Consider the following 12,425-nt stretch of genomic DNA (forward strand, 5'->3'; position numbering starts at 1 on the left):
AATACGTGTGAAGTACCTTGGCGGCTGCTGTAATGGAACAACTGAGCAGCTGCCGAGGACAGGAGCGCAGCTGCTGTACTCTGCTTTCTTTTTTTACTAGTAGTGGGGGCCCCGGAACGACCGCCCCTTCTGCCCCACCTATATCCGGCCCTGCACGGTATACTGGGAACACCCCATAGGACCTGCTGTTTTTGAGATGCTCTGACCTAGTCATCTAGTTGCACCATGGCTCTGCCCAGTTTTCCTGTTTCCAAAACATCAACTTCAAGAACTAACTGTTCCCTTGCTGCCTTATATATCCCTCCCCTTTACAGGTGATATTGTAACAAGATAATCAATGTTATTCACTTCATCGTCAGTGCTTTTAATGTTATGGCTGATCAGTGTATATACAGTATGTACTTGTTTACTGTATGTACTGTACAAATGAGTGTGCAAAAAAAAAATGTATACATACAGTACACATGTATGTACACACACACAAATATATAAACGATTAGGAGGTTGGAATTCAATATTTGGCATTTCGAGGTTATTGATTTTGATTAAATTCATATTTAGGGTTGTAATTATATATTTTATTTTCTGAAACTAATAATTAGGGATGTGGCTATTTAATTTATCTATCTTAGGCTGGGTACACACCTAAAGATTTTCTGTCCAACCATCCAACTAGTTGATTGGTTGGAATAAAAATCTGACGTATGACAGCAAATGACAATCAGCAATTTGCTCCCAAACGCTGGAAAATGGACAAAAACTGTTGTTTGAACAAATTGTTTATATCAAACATTTAACAAACTTGTCCGATGACCATTTTCATCTGTTTTCTGGCATTTAGGAGCAAATTGCTGATCATCATTTACTCCCATACATTACCAGATTTTCATTCCAACCAATCAACTAGCTGGATGGTTGGACAGAAAATCTTTAGGTGTGTACCCAGCCTTAACCCTTTTTTGTGTTTCAATCTGAATTGTATCAAGTATATCTTACGGCATGCAATTTAATCGAGGCTCATATTCTACATATAGGAGTCGAGGTATGAAAAGAATGAATTTAAAAGGTGAAGGTTAAGGTTACAGAGGGAGTTATAAATTATCAGCACTGGCTCACTAGTGAACTGGCTGAGTTCAACTACCCCAGAACTCTACTCCCTTCTCAAGTAGCTTTTTTTTTTTTTAGATGTTATAAAATGAAATAAAATAAACAGCAGCATGGCTTTGCAGAATGTTTCTCTGGCACTATTTCCATTGCTGTTCTTCTGGAGGGGGTTGGGGGTCAGCGAGTGCCACATAGTGTTTTCTTGCCCTCTGACTCGACCTCCACTTCTCCTTCACTGGACTGCAGCATGTTAAAAGAAGTTCTCTCCCTCTCCTCACACATCAAGCAAGGACTCAAACAATGTAAGTGTATATCTGTATATCCCTGCCCCTCGTGTCTGTGCCAGACTGTCTTTTTCTTGCTTGTACCAGCCTCTCGGCCTAATCTCGTCTATACAAATCTCTCTGCCTGTCTCCTGTCTGTAGAAAAAGGAGGGGGATTTAACCCCCTATTGTACCTCAGCACACTGAATAATACCTGCAACAATATATGAAGACTATATGGTCATAGAAATTCAGAGATATTAGTTGCATGCATTTGCAAATACATTGGAGGCTGCTGGGCCACGTCACGGCTTCTCTGTTACCAGCAGTCCCTAACACTAAGGGGTTCACGTCCGGGGCGCAGTGCACCCCAAAAAAACGTCCAGCCCAGGACCCCCCCAGGGCATCACACGAAAATGGAAAAAGAGTGACAGTGCAGTGTAAAGTATAGCTGTGTGTGAGTAATCATTAAGTGTGGAATGAGAGGTTAAAATATATGTGAAAAAATACATGAATAATAAACAAACATAAAAGGTGATGTGAAAAGCAACTATGTGTATTAAGTGGTGATGCCCTGAGGAGGCCCAGCCAGACCAGTCCCGGGGGCCCTACGCCCAAACGCTCACCCCAAATGTAAAATATACCAATTATAAGGCCTCATGATAAAGGCACATATATAATTTTGTCAAATGTAAGGCCTCATGATAAAGGCACATACATAAATGCATCCAAATTGAGAGCCAGCTTACCTGGGAGTCACCCCTGGGAACTCCAACTAGCACTACTAGAACCAGCATGCCCTACTAATGCTGGCTCCTTCATGCAACTCATAACAAACAAACAAAAATGTCAGCTGCTAAATCAATCTAGCAGTACTAATCATGTGCATGAAAGGGAGGGGTCATACCAAGTAGAAAAAGGAGGGGGATTTAACCCCCTATTGTACCTCAGCACACTGAATAATACCTGCAACAATATATGAAGACTATATGGTCATAGAAATTCAGAGATATTAGTTGCATGCATTTGCAAATACATGGGAGGCTGCTGGGCCACGTCACGGCTTCTCTGTTACCAGCAGTCCCTAACACTAAGGGGTTCACGTCCGGGGCGCAGTGCACCCCAAAAAAACGTCCGGCCCAGGACCCCCAAATGCATGCAACTAATATCTCTGAATTTCTATGACCATATAGTCTTCATATATTGTTGCAGGTATTATTCAGTGTGCTGAGGTACAATAGGGGGTTAAACCCCCCTCCTTTTTCTACTTGGTATGACCCCTCCCTTTCATGCACCTGATTAGTACTGCTAGATTGATTGAGCAGCTGCCATTTTTTTTGTTTGTCTCCTGTCTGTGCCAGATTCTTTGCATTTCTCCTGTCTGCACCAGCTTCTGATCCACACAATCAATCCACACAAGTCTCTCTCTTTGACCTATCTATGCCTTCCTCTATCCTTACCCCAGCTAAATCAGCCTTTCTGCTCTTTGCCTCTTTGCAGAGGAAGTGGTGGTCATCTGTGAAATGCATCACAGCGACACCAGAGTGAAATTACAAATTGCATTTCTTTTGTATATACATTTTTATAGCCACACTTCCTCTGGTAACAGGCCACACCCCTTCAGTGTACACACTACTTGAAGAGCACCTATAACTGCATTTCCCCTGTGGGGCATTCATGCCCTAGTTGACACTGTAGAGCGGAACTAGGTCTTTGGCTGTGACTGAAGCTGTTAGGTCTTCTATGACTATGTAGAGTTCAAATATTTTAAATCACTGAGAGCCTATGGGGGGCGATGTAGATCTCCAAGTACATGGAATAATGGTTCTGGCAGCATTCATTAACTATATTAAATAGGGAATTTTTAAAATGTTGATGTTGGTATATCCATTAAATTTAGGAGCCAGAACTCAAGGATGTAGGGACAAGAGAAGTCTGTTAATTCTTCAGAGATTTTCCTCAACTTTTGCCAACAGTCCTTTAATTCAAGTCATTGCAGCCAGATATGGAGTGGTCATAGTAAGGGGTCCAATTATACCCGCAACAGATGTCCGAGAGGCCAGGTGTTATATATTAATCTGGTAATAATTTAATAATAATTTATGCATGCCCATGCAACAACGTTTAAACCAGCAGGCACGCATGCGTTTTGCCAACCATGCATACGCAACAATTGGCTAATTGCATGCATAATCGCAGTTGCGATCCTTGCTGAATCAGGCCCATAGTTCTTCATACATTGGAATCCATTTGATAGTTAAGATAAGTTTTATTTTAAAGTCCCTTCTAAATACATATATATATTTCTATAATATTATAATATTTATATAAAATAGTTTTTCTATAGCTCCACCCACAGTTCCTGAACTTATTTTTTCAGAAAAATCCCAAAGGTAATGCACAGGAATGGAAAAATAGGCAGCACTCAGAGGGCTTGTATATGTATAATATAGCACACAGTCATAGGTAGGTGTGTCTCAACCTGTGACTGTGTGCTATATTATACATATACAAGCCCTCCAAGTGCTGCCTGTTTTTCCATTGCTCTCTCTTTATATCAGTGGCGTAACTAGGGCAGGGCGAGTGGGGCATGTGCCCTGGGCGCTGTGGGACCCCGCACCGCCGGCCTTCCTAGTTACCCAGTGTAGTGCCGACCGCAGTGAGTGCAGTCAGCGCTACACAATTACACAGGACCGGTGCTAGGCTTCCCAGCGCCGGTCCTGTGCTGCACAGTTGAGCCCCTTCCCTCCCCCTGAGCGCTTGCCCAATAGTGGTGGGAGGAGGGCGGGCTCAGGCTGTGCTAACACACACATCGCCGCCGCGCGCGCGGCGATGTGTGTGTTGATCAGCAGCCAGTGAGAGTCAGACAGACTCTAATTGGCTGCTGCTGCTGCTGCTGCTGCTGCTGCTGCTGCACACACATCTCCGCCAGTGCTGGCAGAGATGTGTGTGTTAAACAGCATCCAATGAGGGTCAGATAGACTCTCATTGGCTGCTGCAGTGCCCACTGCAAGAGCCAGCTCCCTTCCAGCTCCTGAAGTGGGTAATGGGAGAGACGTCATGACGTCTCTCCCATAATGCAGAGCGCACCAGCCCGGGAGGGCTGACGTGCAGACGTCGTGGTGGCGGGAGCTGGAGCAGGAGCGTGGATGCAGGTAAGTTTTATTTTTATTTTATTTTTTCTATGTATTTGGGGGGGGCACCTCTACTGGGGGCAGTAATCGGGGATACTACTGGGGGCAGTAATTGGGGGGAACCACTACTGGGGGCACTAATTGGGGGGACCACTACTGGAGGCACCACTGGGGGGACCTCTACTGGGGGCTCTAATCGAGGGGACTACTACTGGGGGCAGTAATTGGGGGCACCACTGGGGGGAACCTCTACTGGGGGCACAAATTGGGGGGCTACTACTGGAGGCACCACTGGTGGGACCTCTACTGGGGGCACTAATCAGGGGGACTACTACTGGGGCACTCCATCAGGGACCAATACTGGGGAGACTACTACTGGGGGCATTATATAAAGGGCACTGCATGGGGGGGACTACTACTGGCAGCACTATATAAAGGGCACTGCATGGGGGGAGCTACTACTGGGGGCACTATATAAAGGACACTGCATAGGGGGACCACAACTGGGGGCACTGCATGGGGGGACTGCTACTGGAGGCACTATATAAGGGGCACTGCATAAGGGGGGTCTACTACTGGGGGCATTATATAAGGAACTTACTACTGGAGGCACAAGGGACACTGCACTGGGGGCACTAAATAGGGAGGACCACTACAAGGGGCACTGGATAGTGGGGACCACTACTGGGGGGCTGCATAAAGGGGATTACTACTGGGGGCACTGTATAAGGGGCACAACTGGGGGCCTGCATAAGGGGGACCACTATTGGGGGCACTGTATAAGGGGAACCAATGGCGGAGCTGCACAAGGGGGACTACTACTGGGGGTACTGAACAAGGGGCACTACTGGGGGCCTGCATAAGAGCCACCACTACTGGGGACACTGTACAAGGGGCACTACTGTGGGCCTCCATAAGAGGGACCACTACTGGTGGCACTGCATAAGGCAGACTGTATAAGGAGCACTACAGGGGTTAAGGTGCATATGTAAAGGAATGGTACGAGTGACGAGAAAGGGGTATGTGTTTTCTGTTGACACGCCCAATTGTTAAGTGACCCTGCATATAGGGGGGAAAGGTCCATTTTAAAATTTGCCCTGGGCTCCAAATACTCTAGTTACGCCACTGCTCTCGCTCTCTCTCTCTCTCTCTCTCTCTCTATATATATATATATATATATATATTTATTTTAAAAAATACACATATAGATATATATATCTACTGTATATAATAAGTGAGAAAGTGTGTGTGTGCGCATGTCTGTCTGTCTGTCCTTTATGCACAGCCAGAGTTTTGTATCTTGCCCCACCACATTTGGCATGGTGGTGTATTTTTTACAGAATCAGGTTTTTGCCTTAGGTCAGGGGCACACACTGTCACACAATCCCATAAAACTGGGACACTCATACAATACACAGGTTCTTGGGCTGAGGGGCTTTATAGAGACCCTGTCACATAATCCCATAAAACCAGGACACTTTTACATTACACAGGTTCTTGGGCTGAGGGAATTTACACACACACTGTCACACTCTCCTCTCTTCCAAAGTGCTGTTATATAATTTTTCTAACAGCCGCATACATGACATACACAGTTGGTCAGGCCTCTGTGTTTGCATGATAAACTTTGACATTTAGACAGTGTGCACTATTAGCATTTCACGCACTCTCTCATCTTACAGCAGCTGTCCCGGGGGTCTTAGCAAAGTGCCTGGCATGCCCGTGAGCAGCTCAGCACTCAATACATTCAGACTATGGCAAACATCAAAATCAATTCACAATCTTTGATCCTGGCAAAGCTTAGCATATGGAGATTACAAACAGATGGGGAGATTGATAGCAGTCACACAGTGTCATTGCGGATGGATTCCCTTCTACCCGGGAACAGGACTCCAGTACCGGCCTTCCTCCCTGATGGCAGCCCTGCTAGACACGGTCTTCAATGTTGGTGTGCAGAGTGATTTCAGGGGGTGATTCAGTTGCGGACGCAGTGACAGGGATCATGCAGATTCCCGATTATCGGGAATGTGCACATGCGCCTGACCAATACTGTGCGTGTGTAGTATGGGTCTGCGATCCCACACACAGTCCGGCAACAGGTTGTCAGTGATTGACAATCTGCTGGAGTTTCTGGGCAGGGAGGGGATAGCAATGGCCACCGTTTCCCAAAATGGAGGCATGTCACCATAGTTGAAGGGAGTGGAGAGGCCAGGATCTCCCTTGGCTGATGGAGATTTCCTGGCCTCTTTTACTCATCTGCAGCGGCTGGCTTGCGGGACCCCATAGTCATTCAGCCGGCTGAAGGGATCACAGATGATCCGATACTGTGTCTTTGGATGCACTACCATATTACAGTTATCGCAGCTGCTAACATGTTATCTGTGTGCAAGTATGTGTATATATATATATATATATATATATATATATATGATAAATATACCCATATGTAGCTGCATTATTTCCTACGTATAATCAATGTGTTCTGTGGCATTATATGGTGCTATGCAGGTGTATATTATTATTATATTAATATTCACATTTATGTGCAAGCATACAATGCAGCTGTGTGCGACACTGAATCAGAACATTTCTATAAATGTATACATAACTTTTAGACCTGTATCCAATTAGCAATGGGCAAATAACCGCTGCTAATGGAACCCCAAGGGCTAGCTAATTAGCCCCGAAATCCAGCCCGATTCCGGCACTTACCAAGGATTTTTTTTCAGGACCTGATGTGTTCTGAAAAATTTTCCCGAAAAGTCGAAAAGACATAGGTCTGTGAACTTATCAAGGATCCTTTGTGTCTTCGGCTGAATTATCCTATTTGTTTGCCTGAACAAATAGGATAGGGTGATAAAAAAAAAGTGCCAAAAAATCCCTGTTTTTGTGCCCCGGTAATATATTGGGGCTAACTGGATACCGGTCTTAGGGCCTGATTCAGACCCGGACGCTATGCTGCGCTCGCGAGCAATTTTTCGCAATCTGCGCATACGTATGATTCGCAATGCGCATGCGCGGACCATTCATTGCAATGGGAAATAGCAGTCGGGCCGCTATTTTGAGTGACAGATAGTGCCATTTGTGGGTGGTAACAGGTGAAGGTGCTTGAAAACGGGGGTGTGGATGTGCGAACGCAGGCGTGCCGGAGCGTCAGAATGGCGTTTAATGGGTGTGCATAATTAGCAAAGTATCGTCATTACACACGTGACTAGGTTGTATTTTAGCCTGAACTGCTCGCAATGTTGCGGTGGGAAATGGCTACCACAAGCACTGCGAGCAGGTCCGATGGCTCTCAATATTCCCGATTAATCCTACAACTGCCGGAGATGACGTGTGTTGCGAGTGGCAAAGGGGCGTCTTTATACAGGTGTGAGTGCATAGTGCGGCCGCTCGCTGTTACTTAGTGGGCGGCTTTACGCAACGCAGTGCGAGAGCATGATTTAAATAACCGGCCCCTTTTAGCTAGCGAGCAGACGCAAATAGCGTCCGGGTCTCAATCAGGCCCTTAGTGTGTAAGTGACTGGAATACAAAATATTGAACTCTATGTTACTGTTTTATAGAGCTTTTCTTGCTAATACAAGATTCCTAGAGTCATGTTTTGTTCAGTAGTAACTCCTTTATACAATCAGGTAAACTGATATCATTATCAGTAAGTACACAGGTCCACTGCTATTAGTCTATGGCTGATATTTTCTTTTACCTTGGACAAGCAATGCTATAACTGTTCTCATACATGTTCGCAAAATGTAGAGTAATAAGATTCTTTCTGTTTTACTGATAAAATAATCCTGCTTAGATTGAACATATTATTTAGTGAAAAATTTCTTATACACACCTCAAATGGTCATACAGAATTTTAAATTTCATAAAAAATACAAAATAGCAACAAATGTGTTTTTTTAGTACAATGTTACAGATGTGGAGACTTGAAAAGAAAGCTAAAGCCAGAAGTTGCTCTGTATGTAAGATCATCCAGCCAACATCTGCTACTATTATGCTCTGTACATTTTATCAACATGTGGAGAAGTAAGCACGTAAATGACATTTCTGCTTGTTACGCCAAATTACGAATTATAGCCAGTATATGTAATAGGAATAGAGGGCTATTTATCAATCTGTGGCAATTATTGGCACAATTTCTTAATAAAATTAAAACTATCACCGGGGCGGCTGTAGGATACCATTTCTCCTGTGGGGGATACCGCTTATGATAGCACCGCTATTCCCGGTGCTGACCCATTAATTTATATGTAGCAGTCTTGTATCCAGTAAAAACACCAGTTGTTGCTTTAGAAAAGACTTTTCTCCACTTGATAAATAGGTCTCAGTCTATTAGTCCTGATTATAGGGCTTTAGAGAAAACACTTTACATACTGACAGGAGTCAATGTGTTAGTGTAAATGTGAAATGTTTTAGTCATTTACAGTAGGTCTGCCCCTGAAGGTGAAATAGCAGTAAGTTTGTACACAACATACCTTTACTAAGTTGCACTGGCATGCTCTCAGACTTCATCATGCGCTGATTGTGCTGCATCTGCTGAGGTGGCAGGGCATGAGACTGAGTGGGCTCAATAGCAGTTTCAGAGGGAATAGCCACGGAGACACTGGTGCTTCTACCACTATGGCTTGTGTTAGTGTTTGATGATGATGTCATAGGATTCATTGCTCCCCCAGTAGGGATGGCTGGGCCAATTAGCTTCCGTCCAAAATTAATTAAACTGCTGGATACTTTGTTTATATTGATAGGTGCAATCTTGTTGGTGTTCGCACTAGAGTGAAAGAGTGACAATTAGCTGGTTACTACAAACAAGTCTGTATAAATACGTGATACAGGGCTAAATCGTCTAATGTACTGTGGGATAGGAGAAGATCTTAGCAATTTAATGAAGTGGGTACATTTGATTTCAAGTGAACAGAGGAGACATTTGTTGTTGCCCATCATTAGATATATAACGGGGACCTTAGATCAGGGGATAGCTTAGCAAGGGAACACTAAAGACATGATAAAGATTTAAAAGATCACTTACAATTTGCAAAACGTGTGAAGTTACACTGCTTATGTGCACAAGTGCACCTACATATTCACCTAATGCATTTCATGGTGCACTCCCAACTAACTTTCTTAAGAAGACCCCTCTGAAACCAATATGAATGCATAGGAGTGAGATGGCTTATTCTCTGTAGAAATAGTTAAAGATTATGAAGAAAATAGAGAATATTAACACACCTGATAAAATCTTTGCCACTAAATAAAAATAAAATTAGAAACTGTATATAGTGATAGTTACATAACTGAAAAGCAATCAGCTTGATCTTTATGTGAATATCCACAGAGAGGCTACGCGCTCGGTGCTGGATCAATCACACTAGACAGATGGATATAGGGCTGTGCAAATAGACTAAACATTCAGTGATTGTTCTCAGAGACAATACTTGATTGGTCTATTTACCTATCACCAGGTTTTGTGTATATTGTTCCTTCCAGCAATGGTTCCCAGTGACAGCAACTGATTCTATATTTCTGATTGATGTGACATACTTAGTGTCCAATTGATTACCATCTGCTTTTCAGGTACACAACTATTATTGTATGCAGTCTCTCATTTTATTTTTATTTAGTATCATTGGTTTTATTAGGTGTGTACAATATATCTTTTTTTATCATACGCAGCCATTATTCTCTGTTGCTTTCATACTATTTTGAAGGGATTGTACATCCATCTATCTCATCAAGTAGCCAGTTATAAATTGCCACAGGTGACATCTCCATTGTTTAGCAAAAACAATACATATATATCTATAAATACACATACACCTATATCCCCTCCCAAGGCTTACCCTGCTAATCATGAATAATAAAATACTAACCGTGATCTGTTCATCAGGTCAAGACCACGCGCTCTGTAGTAGTCTAAATTTTGATGGAACTGATAACTTACTGGCCTCGGGTTTTTCTGTAAATAAAAAAAAACAAAAACAATCATTCTATAATACCCTCAGATATAAACAAATGACATTACATGTTTCACAATAATTGCACAGGAAAACAAGCACACATATTAATGACATCTCCATCGAGGCAAAATTGTGTGGAATTATATATATATGGTCAAACTTGACAATTTATTCCTACAAATTAGAGATTCTTAAAATCACATTTTTAATGGCTCTGTAGCTGGGAAAATGTAAATGCTTAAAGGATATATCCACTGTCAGACGTTCTCCTCTCACAAGTTAGCCCCCCTGGTACATGTATGTTGGGCGTATCACGCATGGGACACTATTTGTCCATCAGATTTTGGAGAACCCGAAATATCATATACTTTTATCAGTGATGGGGTATATGACCATTAATCTTGCTATCACTGTAATAGGAAGCAAAAATCCTGAGAGGTTATAAAACAGTGCCGCAATCCAAAGAGAAAATTAACAATTCTATATATTAGTCTGAGACACGTCATTAAGTAGAACTTCATTCACAATGCATGGCACAACAGCACACTCAGGTGCACCACATTAAAACACCAGTCTACTGAATTCACTCAGCTAATTATGGTACCATTTTCACTATGATAATAAGCGCTATGTTGAGCCATTCAACTCAAGTAAACATGCTCCGTCTATATCTTGTACAGGGTGACAACCATATGAATTCAAAAGAGGAGGGCCCAGAGATCACCCCCCACTCCAAGTACTCAGCAATATTACTACACATTTTCCGGACAGACTGGAAAGAGGGGTCACTGCACAAAGAGGCACATGTGGATACCTTTTTTTCACTTGGAAAAGTTAAATTTGACAGGTGAGTTCATCTATTTTGCTGGGTCAGTAACTCAGCAATTCCCCAGACAGAAATCCAAAACCATGACCTATTGGGGGCACTAGAAGACTGGAGTTGAAAACCATTGGACTAGAATATTAACCTACAGCAACATGACGGGTTGGAGAAAGTGTATTTACAGCCGTCTACTAAGCATTGAGGAGGCCTTTCTCTCACAACAAAATACCTTCAATTTCCAAAGCTTCAGTCGTGTCTTGTCCTTTGCTTTTAATGGGACACATTTTGCACCATCCAGTCGCAATGATAGGCGCACTTCAATCAATGTAATAGAAAGCTTAAAACACACAAGTGACATGCAATAATCACAGTACAAGTGTCTTCTCACTCTTGTGATTAATTGAACCTATAAATGTGGATAAATAATGCTGTACTTTAATAAAAAAAAAATAAGTGATCCTAACGTATTAATAAGTAGCAGGTAATGTCTTGTAGCAGTCTCATGTTACTTCAGATGGCCTCTGCTTTAGCACCTGAATCTTCCAGGTAGCTAACTCTGAAATCAATGATAGATACTGTACGTCCAGCAAGACCAAGGAGTCTGGACCCTAAATATCAATAGGTTGTTTAAAATATAAAAACAAAGCTATATATCCCACCAAAGCACTAGCTTCTCTATACTGCACAATGTACAGACTTTTCAAGGACATAAAATATTTAATGAATACCAGTACATGTCAAATACATTTTTATGTACAGAGAAAACAGTATTAAAACCTTGTGGAAAAGAAAGGCTGAAGCCCACATGTAACAAATTACACGCTTGTATTTGATTCTAGTGATTGACATTTAAATCCACTGATCACAGAAGAAATCTGTAACAATGTCAATTAACTTAAATCCAAAAGCACCCCAAGCAAGTAAGAGGTACAGTAGGTTTGTCTTGGCACCTGGAAAATGGTAGTTTTTAATAACTGATATAATGTAGAAAAATGGCCTATTAGAAGATATATTTATCTTCAACATCCAGCATTTTGTTTCTTTTGGAGATATGAATTGCATAGCAAGTTACACTTTAATAAAGCTGAACCTTTTAACACATCAATCATGCATTCATTTTCAAGATCTACATATAATTAAGGC

The 12,425-nt window shown here is 42.4% G+C and overlaps 1 protein-coding gene across 4 annotated transcripts in view; it reads right to left on the reverse strand.

Moving 5' to 3' along the window:
* Positions 1–12,425, reverse strand: part of TBC1D5 (TBC1 domain family member 5) — a 728,182-nt gene that overhangs the window by 141,528 nt on the left and 574,229 nt on the right. For all 4 annotated transcript variants that reach the window (XM_088463373.1, XM_088463358.1, XM_088463381.1 and 1 more), the window contains 2 exons: positions 10,373–10,458; positions 8,981–9,273 (listed from right to left, as the gene is read on the reverse strand). In XM_088463373.1, the coding sequence (XP_088319499.1) occupies positions 8,981–9,273; positions 10,373–10,458 (379 nt within the window). The remainder of the gene's footprint in view (positions 1–8,980; positions 9,274–10,372; positions 10,459–12,425) is intronic.

The sequence above is a fragment of the Taudactylus pleione genome, unplaced genomic scaffold (genome assembly GCF_031769625.1).
Source record: "Taudactylus pleione unplaced genomic scaffold, aTauple2 ptg000053l, whole genome shotgun sequence".
Lineage (NCBI taxonomy): Eukaryota > Metazoa > Chordata > Amphibia > Anura > Myobatrachidae > Taudactylus > Taudactylus pleione.